Source organism: Antedon bifida, chromosome 9, assembly GCF_963402885.1.
Source record: "Antedon bifida chromosome 9, ecAntBifi1.1, whole genome shotgun sequence".
In the NCBI taxonomy this organism is placed as follows: Eukaryota; Metazoa; Echinodermata; class Crinoidea; order Comatulida; family Antedonidae; genus Antedon; species Antedon bifida.
The window spans coordinates 14,487,537-14,513,341 of NC_136234.1; the positions used below are offsets into that span (position 1 = coordinate 14,487,537).

At 34.3% G+C, this 25,805-nt stretch overlaps 3 protein-coding genes across 6 annotated transcripts; 1 reads left to right on the forward strand and 2 right to left on the reverse strand.

Moving 5' to 3' along the window:
• The first annotated feature begins 65 nt into the window (after positions 1-65).
• LOC144852878 (ADP-dependent glucokinase-like) lies at positions 66-5,963 on the forward strand. Its single transcript, XM_078710916.1, has 5 exons — positions 66-441; positions 934-1,121; positions 2,895-2,991; positions 3,719-3,855; positions 4,896-5,963. The coding sequence occupies exons 1-5, from the start codon at positions 104-106 to the stop codon at positions 5,561-5,563; spliced, it is 1,428 nt and encodes a 475-aa protein (XP_078567042.1). The 5' UTR covers positions 66-103; the 3' UTR covers positions 5,564-5,963.
• Positions 5,964-6,208: 245 nt separating this feature from the next.
• Positions 6,209-13,996, reverse strand: LOC144852868 (uncharacterized). Its single transcript, XM_078710899.1, has 5 exons — positions 13,860-13,996; positions 12,986-13,200; positions 11,874-11,998; positions 9,439-11,338; positions 6,209-9,052 (listed from the first exon to the last, which is right to left on the reverse strand). The coding sequence occupies exons 1-5, from the start codon at positions 13,928-13,930 to the stop codon at positions 8,505-8,507; spliced, it is 2,859 nt and encodes a 952-aa protein (XP_078567025.1). The 5' UTR covers positions 13,931-13,996; the 3' UTR covers positions 6,209-8,504.
• A 334-nt stretch (positions 13,997-14,330) lies between these two features.
• LOC144852866 (uncharacterized) lies at positions 14,331-25,698 on the reverse strand. 4 transcript variants are annotated; one of them, XM_078710897.1, is made up of 15 exons: positions 25,669-25,698; positions 24,352-24,559; positions 23,039-23,166; positions 22,132-22,348; positions 21,743-21,864; positions 21,418-21,637; positions 21,037-21,158; positions 20,730-20,934; positions 20,326-20,462; positions 20,007-20,223; positions 19,620-19,747; positions 19,289-19,508; positions 17,923-18,089; positions 15,956-17,420; positions 14,331-15,618 (listed from the first exon to the last, which is right to left on the reverse strand). In XM_078710897.1, the coding sequence occupies exons 2-15, from the start codon at positions 24,557-24,559 to the stop codon at positions 15,443-15,445; spliced, it is 3,732 nt and encodes a 1,243-aa protein (XP_078567023.1). In that variant the 5' UTR covers positions 25,669-25,698; the 3' UTR covers positions 14,331-15,442. The 4 variants fall into 4 exon arrangements, with proteins under 4 accessions (XP_078567023.1, XP_078567024.1, XP_078567021.1 ...); XM_078710898.1 differs by having other exon boundaries at positions 20,332-20,462; positions 21,031-21,158; XM_078710895.1 differs by having other exon boundaries at positions 21,031-21,158.
• Between the last annotated feature and the right edge of the window lie 107 nt (positions 25,699-25,805).

Consider the following 25,805-nt stretch of genomic DNA (forward strand, 5'->3'; position numbering starts at 1 on the left):
CTAATCCGACTGGACCAGTTCCAACCAGCCAGCTTCTAAGTTCATACTTAGAGCGCGCACTTCCAGCAAGCGAGCGACGTGTCACCGGGAACCGTCAGCAGCCATGGCTAGCAAAACCTACACGATCGGTAGTATACTCTCCGTTTTAATAATACTATTTGCTTATTTATACAAATGCAACCTAGACGAACAGCTCAAGGAACATTTAGATAATGTTCTTAGAAATTTACTAAAGGTTGAAAAGAAGTTCAAAATAACGCCGAAAACGAAGGTAGCGCTAGGCCTAGGTTCTTGCACCGATGCTTTCGAAGATGGTCTTGGACTGATGAAACGTTCAGGGATAGATCCCGCTGCAGAATCGAAACACCACAGCTTTATCTCGTCGAAAGAAGACCTAGCTGAAACGTTTGCTTATTTCTTTCAACATGGCGCAGCAGCAGAGTAAGTAAACCCTTGTTGTTTAATTTTTATTTAGGAATGTTTTTGTGACCTATTTAGGTTTGCAGTAAAACGCTTGTCATTGTTGTGATAGTATTTCTCACGATGTCAAATTAATTGTCACCGTTGAGAGCGGGCTATTTTGAATTGTCAAAAATAGAAACCAAATAATTCGAGTATAAGCCCACTACACGCCAAAATGGTTCTGATGTTTGTTTTTGTTTTACCAGGTATTAAAATGATACTGTAATGAATCGATCGATTTTAAATGACAATTTGATTATTTAAAAGTGTGGAGGAGTGCGGTAGAATATTTATGTAGGATGTGTGGTGTGTGCATTTATACAGTATATTTATATTTTATTAAGTTTTGGGAAAATACTGTATTTTTAGGTTATTTCATAAACATAGACATTTTGTTGCATTATTTTGACATCTTTTTTTTATACCGTTAGTATTTGTTGTATGAAATTAGTTAAATTTGTTTTATTTTAGACGTTTTGTATCAGATAAAAGCTTATTCAAAACCCTTGTACAAGAATCAAAAGTACCTGATACACGTTGGGCCATTGGAGGAAACGCCCCTGCTATGGCCCGCAGGATGGCTATGGAAGGACTTGAAGTGTTGCTAGGTAGCAGGCTGTCGACTAAACAAATGAAAGAGCTTGGAACCGATGTGAAATGTTAGTATTGGTGAAACATTAAAGACACCTTCCCTACAATTTGTGACGTTTTGTAAAAATAATACATATATATTACTTTAAAAACATTAAACCATGTCATTCCTTGTCTTAAATGTATGTTTTATGGTAAATTATGATAAAAAGTGAGAAACAATGCACTACCTAAGTAGCTCGCGGCGATTGACCTCTCGTGGACGGTCTTAGGCCTAGTCTAGCTAGGCTTAGTTTTGTAGGCCTAGCTGGTAAACATCGGTAACGTACGAACATCGTACGCTAGCTATATACCTAGCCTGACGTTGTATAGTTGCTGCATTAATTGTCTTTCTATTTTTGCCAGACTCCGTTGATACAAATTGGGGAAAACCCGGTATTTTCGCTGAAAAGTTAGGAGTCCTCCATTTGTTTTGGCCTCACGATCGATCGAAAAGTGAGTGAATTACAGAAGAAAAACAAAAATATCAATCCGCGCGCAATGCATTTTGGGATTTATAGCGGGCCGCTATAATTATTAGAATCGACTTATTTTTCACATTTTTAACCATTTAAAGACGAAAAAAGTTATCGCAATAGGACCATATAGTATTATTTTTACATTAAATATAGTTTGTGATCTTAAATTAGATCTAAAAAACGTAGGGAATGGGTCTTTAAAATAAAACTGTAATTTCAAGATGTACACATTTTACAGTATCTCATTGTGTACTCAGTGGCGTAACAGCTATCAGCCCTCAATGGTTAAACCCAGGAGCTTATGGGGGCCCCTAAGCAGGGCCTAGAGGAAGAAAACAGGCAATAAAATATGTCGAAACAGCTAAAAACATCAGAAACCTCTGGTCACTTAGGTTCCTAAACCAGGGCCTCATGCCTCTGTGTTACGCCACTGTGTGTATTTTATTATTCTATCAAAGAATGATTACATTTTCCATTTAGTCTACAGTATTTGAGTATGTTAGTGTAAACAAGATGTTGATAAATTCATTACAATCCCCGTATAATGTACCATTAAAAACACATTAAAAATACCAGACTTATTACTGTAGCCTAGCCCAATGGTGCGAGAATTCACCTGTATAGAATACACTGATCCATTATCTTAATGATTTTCAATTTGGCACCCCATTGAAATAATCATTTGAAATGGGCATGAATAGTCTCATTGTACAGTACAATGGTATGAATAGTAAAGTACCTCACACAAATGAACATCAAAAATTGGTGTAGAAATTCTATGTATATAATACCTATGCTTTTACAGTTTTCTTTATAAATGAGCCATACAATAGAGTAAAGCTCCCAAACACATCTGTTTTATAAGTTAGTGAACTAGACCTACAGTATAAGTATTACAAATAAAAATATATGCTATTTTATCATATATTTTTGTAACATACATTTTAATTTTAAATTATTTTACATACAAAAATGAATCACGTGCAACTACAGCAGCTTGAATTTTTTTAGTAATATAACTTCAGCATAAATGAACCTTGAGTTTTTGTAATGTGATCAATTTTGATTTATTATTTATGATTCCTTGCTGTAGTCTTTAATGAATAAAAGTATGGCAACCCTTCCTGTACTGTACTGCATTGCACAGCTGCAGTCTGTCTGTTTTTAGTTTTGACATTACGTACTGTTACCTAACCAGTGTGTTTCTTCTTAAAACATGAATTAATATGCATGGATTAATTTATTTTTTAAGTGTGTGTTCTAATTTTATAGTTTATTATTGATGTAAATATATTATATTATTTTCTTTTTATTTTTCAACAGCTGTTGGAAAGCCTCTGGAAGATGAAGATGTACACATTATATTAGAATATGATAAAGATGCAAAGTGGGGGACATACACATCACCTAGAGCAAACCGGTTAGTAACACATAACATGTTCAATTCCCTCATTGAGAGTGGGCCTACTGTACTAATCTGTACCCTATGCAGAATTATTGTACAATGTGTTTGTATATAAGTTGTTAAGCCTAGTGGTTTACTGAAAATTAAACTAGACTAGGCTAAAATAGAATAAACTAAGCAAAACTAAAGCTCTGTCTACACTATTAAAAAAAAATGTGTGATGTGCTCAAATATAGTAGTGATATGACATCAGCGTGTCCATATATGTTCACATCACATTTTTTTGTCACATATACAAAGTGTGATAGTGTAGAAAGAGCTTAACTTTCAAATTAAGAGACGTTTAGTACTATATATAATTTTTCAGAACCATCATGGAACCATTCTCAAGAACAAATGACTAACTAAACTTGATTCTAGAATATACTAAAACTAATCTAGTGATCCTAAAGTTTACTGATGAATACATACAATAGCCAAATACTGTAGTAGAATGCACTTATATATATGTCATGTCAGTTATGGTTGTACTTTTGACCTGATGAGTGTGTTAGCTTTGCTAGCATGGAAACAAATTTGTAGTCAATAAAGTACCATGAAGTAACCAAGTTTATTTTTATTTGTGATATATATCTAGCTCTACCAATGGTATCGAGCACTGCAACCAGACGATCTAGTTATCTCTTACTCGTATATATATATGATATATTTTTTCTGAACAGTTTCATTCTGTATTTTTTAGGTTTATTGTGCACAGTGATGAATCTAATCCTAGCCTCGAGTCTCTTGAAGACTTTGCAGCTGCAGTCAAAACGTTCAATCCTGCAGCTCTTGTTATCGGAGGCCTGCAAATGATGGATAACTACCCATTCAAAGAAGGTATGTAACTCAACAATTAATAGCAATTAACCCATCTATGAGGGGTTAAGCCCTCTGTGCTATGATTGATTTTAGTAGCCAGACATCGTGAACTTCTTTCTTGTATACCGGAAAAAATACACAAGTTATGAAGTACATTGTGATGATTAATTATTATTATTATATAACATTGCTTGCCATATGCTTACCATATGTGAACTTATACTAAAATTCTTGGGTATTTTCTCAAAAGTTAAATTAGAGTTGCTATACAGTATGATGTTTGTATTTGTGCGTAGTAATTTCTTTCTTCTTTTCGGTACTCGAAAGTTTTTAAAATAATCGCAATCGACTGGTTGTTGATCTTTATCTCCCTCTGTGTGCAACGCAATTAGACAGTTATTTATTTCAGTTATTTTTCGCTCAAGACACATTGATACAATATTTTTTGTGCATAGAATTTCAGCAGATAATCTATTCTATAGCCAACTAAATTACATGTGGTTGTTTTTGCGTTATTCACAAGAAATTCCTTAAGTTTGGAGATATGTTCTATGTGCTCTAGGTGCAAATTTTCATGAATAAATTAAAGAATTGTTTTGACTAGATTATCAGCTGTCGTTTTAGACATTTTAGTCAATAAATACCAGAGGGCAGCCAGCACTCAATAATGGCGTCAAATCAGTAATCAATTATCACAGTAATACTCTCTGACGTAATCACTGTCCATTGTCATGACAATTAAAATACAGTTCCACAACATTTTTCCAAAAAAAAAAGTTGTAAAAAAATCTCTGGATATTTAAAAGTACAGCATGCGTGTCGCCCTCTCTGTTAAATGGTTGGAATTGGGTTAATTATGAAATTACAGAACATACAGTCTGTTCGTTTTAATTTTTACAAGGAAAAATGCTTTTTAGTTTTATTTACAAAAAAATGGGACACCCCTATTAGGGGAAACTTTCTCATGAAACAAAGAATATATGTTTTGACACTAAGGCCAGCCCCTATCACATTCAAAATCAAATTGTTAATATAGCTTTTTCATAAATATTATACAGGTGTGCGGAAAGAACGATTACTGTTGTTACAAAAAATGCTCGCTGACTCGCCTATGTCTGTACGCAATCACTTTGAGATGGCGTCTTTCACGGACGAAAACCTCATCAGCGATGTCCTTGATCACGTTCTTCCGTTTGTTGACTCAATCGGGACCAATGAGCAAGAACTCACTAATTTATATAGTATCCTGAAATACGGAAATGTCACGCTGGTCACTCCGTCTTACCCGCGAGTGGCCACCGTGCTCGACCAAATGCGGGGAATCTACAACATTCTCAGCAATACAAAGGAAATGGAAGGTCAACGTAAATTGACCCGCCTTCACATACATACACTAGCTTTCCAGGCGATTTTAACGACGCATAAATCATCATGGAAAAACACAATGGCTGCAGCGGCCAAATCATCGCTAACCGCTTACCGATATGTGTGTGGTACAAAAGAAATTGATGTCGCAAAATCGCGTATTCTCATGGATGAGGGGTTTTCGGTCTCAACAAAGAAAAATAGTAGAAAAGTAATGTTCGAAGCGAACAGACCGGTATCATGTTGGGACGAGAATGATTACCAGATTTGCATCGCGCCCGTTTTAGTTTGTACGGAGGTGAGACAGACCGCTGGCGGTGGGGATAATGTATCTGCCGCAGGTCTTGCTATGCAGATCTAAAATAAACTTTCTCAGATTAAAGGTGAAAACATTTCTATTTTTGACTACCACCGATTACTTCTTTCATTTTTTATCTAAACCCATCCCATCTCTTTTTTCATTATTTGTCTTTCTTGCTACCCTCTGTTTCATGATTCACCTTACTTTGTATACAGAGCTTGAAATGGTAGAGTTATATTTTTAGGGTGGAGGTGCTGGCTTATTAGTGTAGCAGACTGTAAAATGAAAGGTGAAATTTCTACAAAGTCATATTTGACTAGCTAGCTGACATAAGTGTATTAACTTTTATGCAAAAATATATGAAAATACAATACACAAGACTTTACTAATGTTGATTCTCAATTTTACTTTATTTGGTTCACACTGATTTTATTGTACTGCACATTTTTTTTATTGTACTGTACATTTTTTTTTATTGTACTGTACATTTTTTTTTTATTGTACTGTACATTTTTTTTATTGTACTGTACATTTTTTTTTATTGTACTGCACATTTTTTTTTTATTGTACTCTACATTTTTTTTATTGTACTGTACATTTTTTTTATTGTACTGTACATTTTTTTTTTATTGTAATGTACATTTTTTTTTATTGTACTGTACATTTTTTTTATTGTAATGTACATTTTTTTTTATTGTACTGTACATTTATTTTATTGTACTGTACATTTTTTGTATTGTACTGTACATTTTCTGTTATTGTACTGTACATTTTCTGTTATTGTTGAAGGTAAGTATCATAGTTTTATTCAAGTGCCTAATGTATATATTTTTTGATTCTGCTTATTAGAGTGCACTCTCCGGAATCTGAATCAAACTTATTTTTAAACACAAATTAGACTAAAATTAAGTAGAATGTAGAACCACCAGCTTGTTTAATGATTTAATACACAGTGTGTTCCTATTTCTATGTATATGGTTAACATCTCTGTGATGTGTGTTACAGGATGTGTTGTGTGATGACGTGTGTTGGTTTAACTTGTTGCAGGGTGTGTTGTGTGGTTTAACCTGGTTTTTAAGTGAGAAATCATTAAGTGTACTGTACTTTCATTGAAATTTAGATTATAATTTGATAAGAATTATGGAATACAGTACTGTTGGCTTATGGTATTATTGCTAGGTTTATATATAAATACATTTTATGACATGATGATTTAAGTATGATTTTATTAAGCTATGATTTATAACCAATCAGTTCTAAATGTGTTTGTAAGTTGTTGGAAGATATTTCACTAACCAAATATTCCCACTCTGGTAACCACCTATCGAAAGCTATAGCAATACCCTATATGACTGTAATCTTCAAAATATTGTTTATTTTTTCCAAATATGGCATGGCAAATAACTTATAATCCCTTGCTATTAGTGATGGAGCAGTTTAGAACTCTTTTTGTTAAGTATTTACATAAAGTCGCTTTAATATATCTAACCTAAGATTCATTTAATAATGATATACTGTACTGAACTTTTAGTTATGCTATTTAAGCACTGTATATTTCCCAGTTTGTTATACAGATCGATTTGTTTACAAAGTGGGCGGAGCTTGCGCGTTGCATGTTGGGGCGTTGAAGTTAACGTTTACATGCATCGTGTGAAAGCTCTCTAATGTTTCTAGTTAGACACCGTACTAGTCGATACCATTATGTTCTGATGATAAACTTTGGACTATTCCAAGTCCTGATAAGTAGTGATGTCATTACTGGCATTATTTATGATTTTATTTTAAAAATGATATTCGATTGATGGCACTATGTTAGCTTGAATCAGCCCTCGTTTTTGTTTATGTTCATTGTTTGGTACTGTAAGTTGGTGAAGTCTTAAATTAACAAAATCACAATATATATTTAGTGGTATACATATAGTTATTCACCAAGAGGTTGGTGAATAATTTATTTTTATAAGAATTGTTTTATTAATTGTTTTACGATAGTACAAGTTAATTTAATCCACAGTCCCCATTGAGATCTTGTTTTATCTGGTTTTATATCCTTTGGTGATAAGCGTGATTTTAAACATGATTGCATGCATTTACTATTTATGACATGTTTTTATCACAATAATTATGGCAAAGTATTGTGCAATAATAAATTTTATATGACATTATTTATGTTACTTGCACATAAATAGCATGAACCTCCAAAAATAGATTATTGTAAATCGCTCATCTTGCATGGATTTTGGGTTACAGATTTCAGTGTAATAAATTTCAGTACAGTAATTCTTAGCGGTTTTATTGTTTAATATGTTCTTTAAGTGGGGATATAGGTGTTATACATTAATCTTCGAACAAAAAAGTAATATTTATTATTATCTGTGCGAACTTTGTAAACCTTTTTCGAAGCCTAACGGAAACTGCCGTATTTATCTCTTTAAACACAGAGGCTTTTGTTATTTTAGCAACGATCCCAAGTGAAAATGAATAATTGAATCTAATGTAAAGATAATCCTGACACATAATTGCTCACAAGTGACTAAACTAACCTTATGTAACCAAAATGTGTGACGATATAGAGGGCGCACTATAACGTTTTACAAGGTACTTCAATTCAGAGCCATACAATATGGCTCTGTTTTACTTGCCCCTAAAAATAAAGGCCGAAGCTAGATGTTTTAACATTTAAACCAATTATTTTAATAATAGGTGTACTCTATTCCTTATTAAGTTGCATTCATAATTATCAGTGTCTCTCAATCTGATAAACCGTAGAGTTCCAGTGTACACAACATTCTCGTGTGCACTTTAAAGAACTGTGTACACATCCACAGTCACACAACCTGGAGAGAGATAAGCTCCGCCAGGTGTATTTGCCTAAGACACGCTACACATTGCGAAGCGACCCTACGACCGGCCACACTCAATCACCACGGAACTAGTGATATGAAAACAGCAGTATAGTGTCTAACATAAGGAAGGTAACCGTTAACGTATTGGTAATAGTTTACTAAAATTTTGATATTTGAAGTTTAGAGAAGGACTTAAAGCATGTAGGGCACGCCCTTTTCTCGTGTAATTCCATGCCCTTTGAGCAAATGTGACAGATGATGTGCTTACAAGGTATATAACCAAAAAACCCTAAAGTGACGCGTCGTGTACATAGGACGCAGGATTCAAACTTCGTCTCATCAGCAGTGTCCGAAAATGTTCGGTACTTCTTTACCCATTTTCTTTCTCTTTCATGAAAATTTTCGGAGCTCTGCCTGCGAAAGGTTTTTTCAAACCCTGATGGCGGCGTCCTCTCGACAAAACCAGTGGGCAATGGTTCGCCGTTGTCAGTCGTTTGACGGTATATCTCTGATAATGACTGTTCGTATTCACCCGCCTTTTCTGGATGTTTCAGACGACTCTGGAATTCACGCTGCAGCGCCTGAAGAACACGGAAATCTAAGTCAATGAACCGGATCTCCAACATACGCCCCTTGGCTTGGAGGAACTCCTTTAACGCATCTGTCATGATTCGTGCATACACATCACAAGGGAAGTAGAATCTTCCTGCAATATACAAAAAAACGTTTACTAGTACAACCTTAATTCAAATAACATGTCGAGTGGCCGAGCGATTATGACAGAGCATAACAAACTAAAGCCATAATACCGGCAAAGGTTCGGCACTCCTCGGCCATAGTGGAGTAGATCAACCACTTTAAACTGGTACGGTGTACACTTACGGGCTTGTGTGCACTTAAAAGAACCCAGAAAGAGTAGAGGGTGTTCTTGTTCATTTTTTCCAACAACCATATTACCAGTTGAATTACTTACGTACAGAAACCATGAGAGTGGCCCCCTATGTCTCCCAATGGCGCCAAAAATAACTAACTATACAATAGTTATTTCTTTATAGTTTATTTAGTTTGTGAAATATTTTCCATTTGACTTACCTGTGCCAAGACCAGGGATTGCTACGGAACTCACATTCCGCGTGTCTCTAGCTTTCTGAAGAATATTCTTACAGCTCCGTCGCAGTTGTGACTCCAAATACGTCTGATCTTGATCCGCATTCCAATTGGGCATCACAATAAAGAACACTTTGTTACATGGCAGAACTCCTTCTGATTCAATCTCAACAATCTGACCAACAGCTGGTGAACCGTAGGCATCCATCCATTCCAGACACCTAGCGTGGATAATTGATCCACTGTTTTTATCAATAGTTGATGAAATAGCTCCCCCACAACTGAGTTCAACGTCATTGGAGCTTACGATAACTGCAGCACGTTCTTTAGCAATATCTCCTCTTTTAACAGTTATGTGAACACCGTTGAAAATGGTATCGTACATGTATGCCTCACCAGAACTACCGGTTGACTGAAAGAAGTTTCTGCTAAGAAACGCATGGAATCGAGGGTTCAGAGGTCGTAGCGTTGATGTTGGTGATGTTTGCTTACGTGAATTCCTGTCATGCTCCACTGGTACTGGTGATTTACTCGAATAATCTCTTTCCCTTCCATTAGCCTTGGAAGGGACTTCGCTATTGCGATAACCGTTACTTGTATGTGAGTCGTCGCTACCATCAATGCTGTCGCCATATTCGTCGTTAAGTTGATGTTCATTTATTGGTTCTAACCATTCGTCACCAGTACTTGGTGGTGGGAGAGGTTGATCTTGACCAACGTGATTTTTCGTCATCGTTTGATCAGCTAGTTGAGTTTGAGGTATGATGGCAGTTTCCACTTTAATAACCTCTTCTCTAGCAAGAGCTTCTCGCTGTTCCTCTCGTGCAATAGCTTCAATACGTTGTGCCTCCCTCGTCTTTATTTGTTCCAACTCTCGCGCATAGGCTTCCCTCAGCTCTGCTTCCCTAAGCTCTGCCTTCCGGCGTTCTTCCTCTGCTTCTCTTGCTTCTTTTTCTTTTCTCTCAGCTTCCTCTTTTCTCTCCCTTTCTATTTTTAAATTTGTTTCTCTTTCCATCTCTTTTGATAACATATCCTCTGCCTTTTGTAGTTCTTCTTTAACAGCTTCACTTTGTCCATAAACCCGAAGGACGTTTGAATCTGATTGTCTGACAACCATCATTGTAACTATGTTCATCAAAGTACACTCAACCGTTTCTCTGAAATTCTCGCTTACATCGAACCTTCCAAGATCAAAACTGTGCACTGACATTTCTTTCTCGATCTCGCTAAATAGCAGTTTTAGAAGATCAACCGCGTTGTCGACGTCTGTTTCAGTTCCTGGAACGCTGTCAGACAACGATATTTCTACAGAACCGTTATCCGTGCATTGTATTTTCACATAACATGTTTGTCGAATTTCATCTACCTTCATTGCATGTATACTCATCGCATATCTTATAAGGTCTGGTTCAAACTTTACACTACGTGTTACATTGTCTGCTTTGGTATCACACTCCATGTTGTCACTGTCATCCTTGACATCATCTACCGCTACTTGTTCACCAGATGTCACTGGATTAGAATTCATAACCTCTTGAATTTTAGTCTGTGAGCAAACATCATCTGGTAGTGGTGGTGCTGCTGTTGGTGGTGTGCTATTCTGTATGTCTAACGGCACTTCTTGTCGACCTTCAGACATCGGCTCAATATCCATGTGTTCATCTTGATTGACTACTACACCACGTTCATCAAACATAAGCCACTCTATCTTATTTCGAAGTTGAATTAGAATTTCAAAGTTACCGCTAAAATAACATCCAGTGTCTGTCTTTGTTGACTGTAACCCCAAGTTTAACGCCATCTCATTTATTCTCTCAAAGTAATGGTTTACATCTGGTAGCCATTCCTTTGTGATATTCACCGTAGTTTCACCAAACAAGGAACCCTTAAAAATGAAAGCATGACGTTAGTTATTAATTTATAATGCAACACCACATTATTTCAAGGCAGGACGCTGAGCTCGCCATGCCAAGATAGGAACTCGTAACAGTCCTTTGATCTTATATCTGGCTGTAACAAATACCAACAGTACTGTACCATACTTTCTACGGTGCGGTGTTTTAACCGAACATTTGGGGGAAGTCAATTGGCCAATCGAAAATCAGTCAAAAAGTTTGTTAGATTGCCTTGATTTTACAAAGGAGCTACGCATACGAGAAAAAATGTTTGCGCATGCTCAGAAACATAATGAGCATTCCAGAATGTCTTCGTCAGTTGCGTTTCAATCTTCTATCTACTAAAGCCAAGTATAGTTATGTCTTGGGACCATTCTACAGTAATACCATTAGACATAGACTTTCTTCATCACTGCTTATGAATGGATGTTATTGTGAGCGCAGAAACGCTAGTTGGTAATACCCACTACAGTTGTGATTTTACGATCAAAGAAAGTAATAAACCTTTGAAGATTGTAAAATTACCTTTAATTTATTGCCGTTGTCTTGGTTCTGATTGTGTTCATATTCGTACAGTGTTTCGATCTTCAACGACGCCCCGAGGAAGTTGATGCCATTCTCTCTGGAGTAAGCGATAAGCTCGGTACATACTGAGAAAATAACAAGTTATGATAGTATAATTGAGCATGCTTTTAAAATATAATATGTTATTGGGTTACATTGTAGCTCTGGTTGCTGCATGCTACGTAAGTTCCCTGTGCTATTGCCATAGTCATTTTACAATATATTATGGTATTGTGTTAGTAACTGTGGGTTACGTTTTCCAGAGTGAATAACCATACTGCTTGAAGGTTTGAACATAATCTAAAGCTCTGTCTACACTATCAAACTTTATGTAACAAAAAATGTGATGTACCCATATATGGTAGTGATATGCTTAAATATGGTAGTGATATGACATCATCATGTCCATATATGGGCATATCAATTTTTTTTGTCACATAATATTTGATAGTGTAGACAGAGCTTTAACAACCTATTCCTAATATTAAGTGCAATTAGTTTTGAATATAAATGCACTAGTGATATTAGTTGTTTGTGGACTTTTAAAACATCATTATACCAACAAAGCAATAACAGAATGTCGATGTTGCAATATAATACTTAAATTATACTAAAAATACTTAAAGATGTATTGTCCCCCAAAAACATGAACAATGAATATTAATTACATTGACTTTGAATAGGTTATTTTGTAGTTTTAATAAAGTTAACCCCTTCCATAAAAAAAAAAACAACAAAATAAATGTTTTCTCATATAAAATTACAAAATAAATGGTCAAATTCAACCAAAAACCCATTTGCTGGCAGCCAATTTGATTATTTTTTGCTTTAAATTACAGTTTCTTCAGGTAAATAATTGTTTTCGATTCAATTTTTGTTAAAAGTGAATTACTATTATGTGACATTAAAATGGCAACAACTAGAAAATTAAAATTTTTTTTCAGGGGGACATACTTTAAAATTGAACGTGAAATCCAACAACCATAATTATACAAAGTCAAGTTCACCTGACAATACAATGGCCTTCACTTAAATAGTATTAGACTGGTTTAAATAGTATATACTGGTTTTACCTTTGCTTTCAAAAAACACAATGATGACAGACGATTCATCTAGATACTCAATCCGCTCTATATAGCCCGCACAATTGGCGGATTTACTGAGGTATTCTTCTAGTTTGTTTAGGAGGTCGTCTTGATTTGACGGTAGGTTGCTTACGACTGCTGTACGTTCCAGTTCGGCAGCCAGCTCCTGGTCTATCCACCGATGCAAACGCTCTTCCATCGTCCTAGAATAAACAGGAAAAATACAGGCGTATTTAGGTATAATTAGTAAAACATTAGGAGTCACCTTGGTCGTAAATAGATTTTACGGTCTCGGACTAGTACGGTCGGAATCTGAAATGTTTAGTCAATCATTATCACTTTTCAAAACTTCGTTTCTATATTTCTTTTAGATATACTTCTTATACTTAAATACTAATTAATGCCCTATAAGCCTATCGTGTGTTTACTATTTTTCTTTCGACATACTTCAGGTACTGTACCTTTTTAGTTACTATGTGTATGTTACTATGTGTAGGCCTATACACTCAAAAGATAGTCTGAGGAGTGTTTCACTTCACTTTTCACTGGTCTAAAATTCCATTTAGAAAGTTATGTTATGTTCTCGTTGATAATTGAATTGCTAAAACTATACTCTCGTTAGCTCCCGACGGAGTATAGTGTTTTCTGAAAGTTTGGCATTTCCCTCGGCTACTTTTACATTTTAGTTTTGATTTAACGTTATAGTTAGTCATTTTCTAGGCCCATCTAAGCCATATTACTGTATCCATGATACTATTTTACCCACAACGTTGTTTTTTGTTTAGTAATTGCCTTTTACACAACAAATATATCAATATGTTGTTATTTCCTGGTGAATATTTAATAATAAATATCTACTTACATGTCATCACTGAAGCCGTCAACGTTAAACTGTAGGTCCGGGCTGTATGCCTCCGGGCTATATCGATACATTATGTAGGCGGAATCAACAAACTTATAAAAATCGCAGGATGAAAGCACTGTCGTTTAAATACCTGGAAGCGCCGAGGCTTGACGTTCAACTTCGGGTCATTCGTAATCCTTCTTTTACAAGTTGATCAGAGAAGTGTGGATTTGTTTAAGTCTCTTCTTTTCAAATCGTTTTTAATGCAAATCGTTTCCAAAGCTAATAGTTATAAAAACTGTCACAACGACAATACTGGCCTAGATTAAAGTAACTTTCAGTTAGGGCGAAGGTCGCTGTCTGTTTGTTAGTAGTTTACGGTACCTAGTAGTAGTATAGGCCTACAATAATGACTGTTTATTTAGGAGTCGAGTGCAATAGTGCATGTATTTTCATGAGATGATAATAGAATATCAAGTTTATCTTTCACAGAAATGGCTTTATTTCAAGTAAATGCATTTCTTTTCTTGAAATGCAATAAACAATACATATCTATCTATAAAATATCAAACAACTGGACGGAAAGTTGACGTGCCTCAACTTCACAAAACACAGTTTCCAATGATATCGATGCAGTTAATATTTTTAGCAAATTATAATTTCCATTTTATAGTTTATTTTCTAACTATCAACTGCTTCGATTTAAATGCTGCTTGCTGCTTCAAATTATTATGTAGTATACCTTATATTTTATCAGCAAAATGATAATAATGCTGTTTTCGGACGGTTCAATAATTTCCGGTAACGGTTTGTTAGTATTTTCCGAGCATCTACATAATGTATACACATATCTGTTAAGCTATTTAAAAAAAAACATTTAGATATACATTCTTTACCTTCTAAATAAAAATAGTAAACTTTCTATGACGACTAATCGGATACAATATTTGACTTTACACGTTTTAACATACGGCGTGCATTGATGTTTAAATTGGTGTGGTGCGAAATAAAACAATTATGACTACAAGAAGTAATTAAACTTAACACGAAAATCAGTTATGCTATTTAAAAATACACTTAGGTATACATTCTTTACCTTCTGAATAAAAGTAGTAAACTTTCTATGACGACTAATCGGATACAATATGTGACTTCACACGTTTTAACATACGTCGTACATTAATGTTTAAAAAAATTATGACTATAAGAAGTAATTAAACTTAAACACAAAAATTGACCAAATCAATTAAAAAAAACACTTAGATATACATTCTTTACCTTCTGAATAAAAATAGTAAACTTTCTATGACGACTAATAGGATACAATGTGACTTTACACGTTTTAACATACGGCGTACAAGAAGTAATTAAGTAAACTTAAAAACGGATAAGTGCTCAGTCCATGCTATAAGCTGATACTACACTAAGAACGGCAATCTGTCAACAATTCGTATTAACATTCATTGTTTAAACCCATTCTGATCCTTGTTTAACATAACAATAATTAATACAAGAAATAAACTAAACTTAACGGATAATGGTACTCAGCTATAACAATTGCTACACTAGAACGGCAAACTGTCAACATTAACATTCATTGTTTAAACCCATTCTGATCCTTGTTTTCTGATTTCTGTTTTCTTTTGCAATTCGGTCAAAAGGTATGATTTCTGGTCAATCAGTGTGATATTCTTCAGAGTTGACTTTGAACTTAGTTCACCGTGCATGGCAGTTAACATCCCTTTCACGAAAACCTTAAGAGGGTAATTAAAGGCTCCTGAAAACAATACAAGAATATTTAAGAATAAATGGTAGATATAAAACTATTCTAAAACAAACCCAATTCATTATGTCTCCTAAAAAAGGCGGAGTTAACATACAGTAATTGATAACAAAATATTATCAAAGTCATGCGAAAAATGAATTTGTCATTGTTTTTTAAATAACCAAAATAAATAGCTCCCTCTCTAAAATTGCTATACAAATCTAACTAACTAAATACTAAATAAAAAGAGCATTTTATTAAAATGTCGTTCTTATGATTGCAAAGGGTACATAGTCTATATCATTGATTATGGCGTGTAAAGTATTCTAAAAAAGAATACAACACCCACCTGTTCCTAATCCAGGTATTGCGGCTGACCTAGCTCCGATGCGATGTAGCGACTTGAGTACTTCTTTGCAATATTGAGTCATGATTTTGCAGTTTTCTTCAAAAGATTTAAAAATGTTACAATCCGGCATTACAAGAAACATAATAGATTTACACGGCAATGATCCACTACTAACGGTGAAAATCTTTCCAGAGGTCGATAGGATTTGTCTTCTATGCCATGCCTGGCATTCTTGTTTTATTACTTCACCACCAGCTCGCAAAATGGCCAAAGTCAAACCTCCTCCCATGATCATTTTGCAGTCTACCGAGCTTACAATTACATCAACTCGTTCCTTAGTGATATCTCCGACCTTTCCGGTGATTTGCACGTTGTTGATATTAAAGATATCATTAGTTAGACTTGCCTGTTGGAAATATTTTGATGTTGTAGGGATAGGATGAGAAGAGGAAGAAGAGGAATGGTTAAGAGGAGGATATTGCAACTTTGCCTGCCGAAGTATAGGTTTCTGAGGGGATTCCAGATAGGATTTTTCTGATGGCTGATTAGGGCCTGCAGAATACGGATATGTGTCCTTGGTTAAAGCCGAAGCGTAAGTTTCAGTTTTGTTGGGTTGTTGAGTTGGGTAGGACTGAGTAAACTTTTCTTCTTCCACATTTCTTGTACCATGCGACGTAACGTGTGATGGCTGGTTAGAGCTGCCTGTCTGAAAATGGCGGTCATAGGCAGTCTGATTTGGGTAGGATTGAGTAAACTTTTCTTCCATATTACTTGTACCATGCGACGTAATGTGAGATGGCTGGCTAGTGCTGTCTGTCTGAAAATGGCGGTCATAGGCAGTCTGATTTGGGTAGGACTGAGTAAACTTTTCTTCCATATTTCTTGTACCATGCGACGTAACGCGTGGCTGGTTAGAGCTAGTTGCCGGCAAAGACGGAGTTGTGTAGTGTTGAGACGTTTCTTCCTTCTTAAACTCATTCATATCTCTTGTACCACGAGAAGGCACTTGTGATGGCATATCAATGCCAAAAAATTCATCAGGATCGTCTTCTTTTCCATCAATGGGACCGTCACGTTTTCCTAATCTAGGCCTACTTTCGTCATCGTCTTCTTCCGTCGTACTCGTGACACGACTCCTTTGACTTCCCTTCGTAACCACATGTGGAGCATCTTCCTCGTCAACTTGTGTATTGCCATCATCGTACTCTTTAAACAACATGGATCTCTTTATCATCTGTGATCTAAAATCAGCAACTGCGTTCCAATCACCTTCCAACGTTACGAATTGTTCTTGTTTTGCTTTCCAATCTTCTTCCAATTTGAAAAACCTTTCTTTATTTGTAAGAGTAAAGGCAAGGTCCAGTTTTTTGGAGAGGCGTCGTAGAAACGATAAGTCGTCATCTAGGATATGCGGATGTTCTTTTGTAGAAATTGTAACTTTTACATTTTCAAACGGCTCCACGGTCTGAAATTATAAAGTTGTGCCTTGATAACAGTGTCTCAATTAGTAAGAAGTTTACTTTACATTAGTTTAAGTGGTATTCCACAATTTCCCAACAAAATTACACTCGCTCCCCGTGCCCATATAGACACCTTTTCACCATGGATGATTTCTTTCATCAAGATTGATTTTGATGGCCAAACAAAATAACAATTCTTGCTTTAGAAAGGAAATATCATTATATATATATGTTGATGTACTTTTGGCAATTTATTATAATTATTTTGCTTCAGTTTTTAAGACATATATCATTAAATATGCTGTGTGGTAAAATTATGTTTTTAGGCAAGTTTTGGTAACGATGGTTTCAAAACAACATTTTAAAGATCTCTTTGTTTTTCTTTAAAAACTAAATTGTAGATTTATTTGTAATCAGCTGTACCAAATTAATTAAAAACAATTAATATATAAAACATTTGTATATAGATTAAAATACTAATGGAAGTACATTGAATACTTTACTCACCTCTCGTTGACCTGCGCTTTCTTTAATTGTTTTTGAAGTTCGAGTAGGCCTTAATTGCGAATCATGTGTGACGTCAGAATTGTTCAACCGATATGTATCACATGACATTGCTTCAACTTCAGATCCATGAAATTGATGAGGGCTATTTGCAATAACCAAATCAATCACTAGGAAAATATAAATATGATATAATAATATATATCCAAAGCATTATTATTTTTCTTTGAATGTATATGATAACGCATAGGCATAGGCCCTATAACAATATGGCCTAAAAGCAATGTGTAAACGTTACAGAAAGCAATGTGTAAACGTTACAGAGGGGGCCGGGAAAATGCCGTATCTTTATGGCGGAACGAGATTGTTAGGCGTACATTTGTCTTATAAATTTACGTTTGTACCGCAAGCAGAATTCACTAGCCATGTACGCATACATAACGGATATTATATAACACCTAAATAAATTCATGTTATTTGATTGGATAAATGTGGGTCACATGGCGTGCAATAGTACGCACTATTAAACTATTTAATCATTTAATAGTACTTTTTTTCGTGTACGAAAAAAAAATCTTTTCGCGTTTGGAAAATATTTTGTTTTATACTATTGCTTTTGAAATACAACAGCGCCACCTATTTTGTACTTTCGCGGCGATTTGAATGTTATGACTGGTTTTAGTACATTTCTGGAGAGATATAATGTATGTATTAATTTAGATCAAAAAGACATTTAAATTAGCTTTAGATCGTTTGTAGGATTTTGATTAATTAATGGGAACATCTCTACAAGACGTGGAATCGTTGGGAAAATCATAATTAGCCTAGATAAGTTCCAATTGTCTGTCGAAGTTTTGCCTTTCAGCCAAGCTAGTACTACTAGGCCTGTTAGTATTAGGCTAGTCTAGCCTAGGTGTTTTAGCCTTCTATGCCTAGGATTGTTTGGTCGTTTGTTGCCCGGTTTGTTGACATAATTAACACTAAAAAGTAGGTGTGTTTATAAAATCCATATTTATTATAGATATAACATTTAATATAATATTAATAATGAAATGTAGGCCTTGGCTAGGGCTACCTTTTATTTGATTCAAATGACAGGAAATCTATTTAAACAAATAATGCATGTTTTATATTCGTGTAATGGTACAATGGCATTTGGTGAATGATGAAAGGTTAAATATCAATTCGGCGTTACCTCGTTGATATATAACCTTTCATCGTTCACCATCGTATTTGTACCATTACACTCATAACATTCATTATTTGTATATTATTAACACATTATTACACATCCATCAAAAATGTATAATCATAAAAACTATATTGTAGTTAATAATACACATTATAACCAAAGATGATGTGTGCTTACCATTCTCTTTGCAAAACGTAATTAATGCCGCATCTGTATCGAGTAAGTAAACATTTTTTATATCTCCTCCGCCATTCTTCTGCTTTTCAAAATGTTTTTCAATTTGATATGTGACGTGTGTTATTCTTGGGATTCCCACTACCACTAACGACCGTTTTTTGTCACTGTCTGTGAGTTCTTCTGTCACTGACAAAAACTTTATGTATGACGACATTTTAGACTAAGAAAAAAAAATCATTAGAATTTTAAATTCAAAATTGTTTTTGGTACGAATGATAATGTAAATTTCTTAATACTATTTCATTACATAATTAATTTGTTTTACCCTTACTTTCTGTACGTCATCTGTATTTGTAGGTTGGTTGACTTTAGACTTCTTCAGCATACTGCTTAGTGACGTCACTTCGACTGTCTGTCCGTAAAACTTATGCGAACCGTTTTCAATAACCGATTTTATCACTAAAAATCAATATAAAATGTATATTAAAATCATTAAATGTCTGATTAAATAATAATATGCCTCAATTATATAATGTACAATTTAATTAATAAATAAAGTTAATCGCGGGGCCCATGTGCGATGTATAGTATTGACAATAACAACACTGCTGAAAGCTGTCCGGATTAATAAAAAAAAACATTGTATTATACGATATATTCTATGAATTGCAATTAATTTTAATAGAGTATGTAATAGTTATATTAAAACAAACCGTACCTTTTTCATCGCAAAACGTAATTAATGCCTTGTCTTTGTCGAGCATTATGATCTTTTCGATATCTCCTCCGCCATATATCCGTTTTCCAAAGTGTAGCTCAATCCTATCTTCGATATTGTTAGTTTTCGGGAGTCCCGAGACCAACACCGACCGTTTTGTTGCGCTGTCGGTGAGTTCTTCTGTCACTGACAAAAAACTCATGTATGACGACATAGACTGAGAAAAAAAGATAATTAGAATTTCTAATTCTTTCTTTACCATAATTTTTGTCCGACGAGAAATAATGTAAATGTCTTAATACTATTTCAATAGTTTTACCCTTACTTTCTGTACGTCATCTGTGTTTGTAGGTTGGGTGACTTTAGACTTCTTCAGCATACTGCTTAATGGCGTCACTTCGACTGTATTATGTCCGTAAAGCTTATGAGGACCATGTTCAATAACCGATTTTATCACTAAAAATCAATATAAAATGTATATTACAATCATCAAATGTCTGATTAAATAATAATATGCCTCAATTATATTTTGATAATATGTACAATTTAATTAATAAATAAAGTAAATCGCGGGGCCCATGTGCGATTTATAGTATTGACAATAACAACACTGCTGAAAGCTGTCCGGATTACTAAAAAAACCCATTGTATTATACGATATATTCTATGAATCGCAATTAATTTTAATAAAGTATGTAATAGTTATATTAAAACAAACCGTACCTTTTTCATCGCAAAACGTAATTAATGCCTTGTCTTTGTCGAGCATTATGATCTTTTCGATATCTCCTCCACCATTGACCCGTTTTCCAAAGTGTAGTTCAATCTTATCTTCGATATTGTTAGTTTTCGGGATTCCCGAGATCAACACCGACCGTTTTGTTGCGCTGTCGGTGAGTTCCAATAAACTCATGTATGACGACATAGACTGAGAAAAAAATCATTAGAATTTTAAATTATTTTTAGTACGAATAATAATGTAAATTTCTTAATACTAATTCATTACAGAATTAATTTATTTTACCCTTACTTTCTGTACGTCATCTGTATTTGTAGGTTGGGTGACTTTAGACTGCATACTGCTCAGTGACGTCACTTCGACTGTATGTCCGTAAAACTTATGAGATCCATGTTCAATAACCGATTTTATCACTAAAAATCAATATAAAATGTATATTACAATCATTAAATGTCTGATTAAATAATAATATGCCTCAATTATATTTTGATGATAGGTACAATTTAATTAATAAATAAAGTAAATCGCGGGGCCCATGTGCGATGTATAGTATTGACAATAACAATTATTAAATTGATTACTAAAAAAACCCCATTGTATTATACGATATATTCTATGAATTGCAATTAATTTTAATAAAGTATGTAATAGTTATATTAAAACAAACCGTACCTTTTTCATCGCAAAACGTAATTAATGCCTTGTCTTTGTCGAGCATTATGATCTTTTCGATATCTCCTCCGCCATATATCCGTTTTCCAAAGTGTAGTTCAATCCTATCTTCGATATTGTTAGTTTTCGGGAGTCCCGAGACCAACACCGACCGTTTTGTTGCGCTGTCGGTGAGTTCTTCTGTCACTGACAAAAAACTCATGTATGACGACATCTTAGACTAAGAAAAAAAATCATTAGAATTTTGAATTCTTTCTTTTCTAATTTTTGTCCGACGAGAAATAATGTAAATGTCTTAATACTATTTCAATAGTTTTACCCTTACTTTCTGTACGTCATCTGTATTTGAAGGTTGGGTGACTTTAGACTGCATACTGCTCAGTGACGTCACTTTGACTGTATGTCCGTAAAGCTTATGAGGACCATGATCAATAACCGATTTTATCACTAAAAATCAATATAAAATGTATATTACAATCATTAAATGTCTGATTAAATAATAATATGCCTCAATTATATTTTGATAATATGTACAATTTAATTAATAAATAAAGTTAATCGCGGGGCCCATGTGTGATGTATAGTATTGACAATAACAACACTGCTGAAAGCTGTCCAGATTACTAAAAAAACCCATTGTATTATACGATATATTCTATGAATTGCAATTAATTTTAATAGAGTATGTAATAGTTATATTAAAACAAACCGTACCTTTTTCATCGCAAAACGTAATTAATGCCTTGTCTTTGTCGAGCCTTATGATCTTTTCGATATCTCCTCCGCCATATATCCGTTTTCCAAAGTGTAGCTCAATCTTATCTTCGATATTGTTAGTTTTCGGGATTCCCGAGACCAACACCGACCGTTTTTTTGCGCTGTCGGTAAGTTCTTCTGTCACCGACGAAAAACTCATGTATGACGACATAGACTGAGGAAAAAAATCATTAGAATTTGTATTTCTTTCTTTACCATAATTTATTTACGACGAGAAATAATGTAAATTTCTTAAAGGCCAAATTCGGGCAAAACATTTCTATTTATCATACATTCCAATTATCGATCTATAGTTTGCCCTATGTTTCATCATTTTTGGGATTTTATTTGTGTTACACGAGCTTGTTGCACTTTCTTATAAGTGGGGGGATAGTTCAAATTACACAGCAAAATCTCTATTCTTTTGTACACAAATGTTGTAAATAAAGAGGCATTTTTAAAAAGCTATGAAAAATAAACGGCGTGGTAATAATATAGGTAATTTAACTTGAATTTTACGTTTCTGGTATTTTTATTCAACTTCAGAGTTTTATTTTTATGCTATAGCAAAAATTATCCACTGTATATCCACCATCTTTTTTTTACCTTCTAGGGAGTCACCAGTCATGTTATTACATTAGGCTAAACTACCTAACTACTGAAAAAAGGTCTTCCTGGTTTTCATAGCAGAATTTTGACAAATTTTGTATTTGACCATTTTAAGGGAAATTAATGTTTTTTCGTCTAGATTTCTATTACGAATATTTGATTTATGTACAATTAACCAGAAATTATGTTTAGAATTCATGCCTGTACCTGAGCTTTAATACTATTTCATTACAGAATTTATTTGTTTTACCCTTACTTTCTGTACGTCATCTGTATTTGTAGGTTGGGTTACTTTAGACTTCTTCAGCATACTGCTTAGTGACGTCACTTCGACTGTCTGTCCGTAAAACTTATGCGAACCATGTTCAATAACCGATTTTATCACTAAAAATCAGAATGTACAATACAAAGCGTTTGATTAAAGAATAATCAGTTTGTCTAAATAAAAGATATTATATAACACCTAAATAAATTCCTGTCATTTGATTGGACGATTGTGGGTCACATGGCGTGCAATAGTACGCACTATTAAACGATCGTTTAATAGTACTTTTTGAAACATTTTTGTGTATGAAAAAAAAAACGTTTCGCAGATGAAAAAAAATCTAGTATACAAATTACTGTGAAATACAACAGCGCCACATGTCGTCTGGCCTCAGTTTCGTTTGTAAACACCAGCAGCAGATTTTTGTGTACGATTTGGAGAGATATATATGTACTAATTTCATTTAAAAAAGGCATTTAAATTGGCTTTACATCGTTTTTAGGATTTTGATTATTAATGGGGACATCCCTACAAGACGTAGAATCGTCGGAAAAAACATAATTAGCCTATATATGATTTCAGTTGCCTGTCGAAGTTTCATAATGCTGTCTTTCAGCCTAGGCCTAGCTAGTAGTAGGCATGTTAGTATTAGGCTAGGCCTAGGTGTTTTAGCCTTCCTAAACCTAGGATTGTTTGGTCGTTTGTTGACATATTTAAAACTACAGTAGGTGCGTTTATAAAATCCATATAAATAATAATATTTAATAATTATTATTAAAAACCAAATGTTACTGTTTTAATCAATGTAAATTAAAGGTATGCCTTGGTTATGCCTACATTTTATTTGATTCAAATGACAGGAATTTATTTAGATGTTATATAAAACAAATAATGAATGTTTTATATTCGTGTAATGGTACAAATAATGGCATTTGGTAAATGATGAAAGGTTAATATCAACTCGGCGTTGCCTCGTTGATATATAACCTTTCATCATTCACCTCATGCCATTATTTGTACCATTACACTCATAAACATTCATTATTTGTATAATATCGAACGAGATGATATTGATTATTTTGTATTGTAAGCATATAGGGTGCCCAATGTTCGTTACATTATAGTGCCTTGTATTATAGACAATTTTAGGGATAAAAAAAGAAACATCTGACGGCCGTCTATAAACAATATAAACAGTGTATTAGCCAATTTATTAGGACAATTAATTGTGTAAATTGTATAAATAATAATATAATGATATAATATAATAATAATAAGTAAATGTATTATTTGCCTATCTGTACCTTTTGCTTCACCAAACGTAATTAATGCCGTGCTTTTGTCCAGCATTATAATCTTTTCAATGTCCCCTCCACCATTGACCCGTTTTCCAAAGTATATCTCAATTTTATCTTCGTTAGTTAATGTCGGAATTCCCGATACCAGCACCGACCGTGTCTTGGCGCTTTCACTGAGTTCAGCCATCAATGATGAAATACCGTATTCCGACATCTTTAAAAACGACAGGAGAAATAAAAAATAACTGTGTGTACTATTGAACAGTAGGTCTATTTATCATCTTTCTAACATTGAAATGTGTTGATGCGTCGTTCTTTGTCGACATGCGTCGTTCTTTGTCGATATGCGTCGTTATTTGTCGATATGCGTCGTTATTTGTCGATATGCGTCGTTATTTGTCGACATGCGTCGTTATTTGTCGATATGCGTCGTTATTTGTCGACATGCGTCGTTATTTGTCGATATGCGTCGTTATTTGCCGATATGCGTCGTTATTTGCCGATATGCGTCGTTATTTGTCGATATGCGTCGTTATTTGTCGACATGCGTCGTTATTTGTCGATATGCGTCGTTATTTGTCGACATGCGTCGTTATTTGTCGATGTGCATCGTTATTTGTCGATATGCGTCGTTATTTGTCGATATGCGTCGTTATTTGTCGATGTGCGTCGTTATTTGTCGATATGCGTCGTTATTTGTCGACATGCGTCGTTATTTGTCGATAACGGAGGCGTACTATATAAAATCAACTTAGCAATCTTAATTAATCCTACTTATTTCTATCTAGGAATCAATCTGGTATGAGAAAATCCTTGATGGCACATTGAACAAAAAAAATTACCTAAACATCATGATGAAAAAAACATTTTCTTATTTCTGTTTCAAAATGTCTTTGTAATGTCTAAATAAGTAGCTGTGAATAGGCCTACTCCTAGTACTAGGTATATATAAGGCCTACTATCATTATTATATTATTTTATTGTCCTACCTTTTTATGGTTAGGCTTGCATTCTTTGTACCCACGCTATTGGGTACAAAGGTTATTTACATTCATCAAACAATTACTGATTACAAAGAATTGAGAATATAACAGTGGTTGTACGGCTGATAATGATATGTGTTTTAGTAAGTCTACTGTATAGTATTTGCCTTTACATTATTGTAACGATTAAGCTTTCTATACACTTTTCATGTTTATCGATTACGTTACGGTGGCCTACTGTTAAATAGGCCTATCTATCGATCCTATAGCCTACGCACAAACTAAATTGAACGGACAAAACACTGTATAAATTAGCCTAGTATAAAGACAAAAATGTTACCGTGTAAAACGTATCTTCTTACATCGACGTAAAATAAAAAATGGAGTTTGTATACAACATTATTTTTGGACTTTGGAAATTCCCGTAGACGATCATGTATACCGCGATGCATTGTGGGTGGTATGTAAAAGTGCGCC

Excerpts from the sequence above, each read along its gene's own strand:
- LOC144852878 (XM_078710916.1), top strand. The coding sequence starts at position 104 with ATGGCTAGCAAAACCTACACGATCGGTAGTATACTCTCCGTTTTAATA. Across the intron at positions 2,992-3,718 it reads ACATCACCTAGAGCAAACCG|GTTTATTGTGCACAGTGATG; the intron begins GTTAGTAACACA and ends TGTATTTTTTAG. Across the intron at positions 3,856-4,895 it reads TAACTACCCATTCAAAGAAG|GTGTGCGGAAAGAACGATTA; the intron begins GTATGTAACTCA and ends AATATTATACAG.
- LOC144852868 (XM_078710899.1), bottom strand. The coding sequence starts at position 13,930 with ATGTATCGATATAGCCCGGAGGCATACAGCCCGGACCTACAGTTTAAC. Across the intron at positions 13,201-13,859 it reads GACGGCTTCAGTGATGACAT|GACGATGGAAGAGCGTTTGC; the intron begins GTAAGTAGATAT and ends TGTTTATTCTAG. Across the intron at positions 11,999-12,985 it reads TGTGTTTTTTGAAAGCAAAG|TATGTACCGAGCTTATCGCT; the intron begins GTAAAACCAGTA and ends TTATTTTCTCAG.
- LOC144852866 (XM_078710895.1), bottom strand. The coding sequence starts at position 24,559 with ATGTCGGAATACGGTATTTCATCATTGATGGCTGAACTCAGTGAAAGC. Across the intron at positions 20,463-20,729 it reads TACGTTTTGCGATGAAAAAG|TGATAAAATCGGTTATTGAA; the intron begins GTACGGTTTGTT and ends ATTGATTTTTAG. Across the intron at positions 15,619-15,955 it reads AATACCTGGATTAGGAACAG|GAGCCTTTAATTACCCTCTT; the intron begins GTGGGTGTTGTA and ends TATTGTTTTCAG.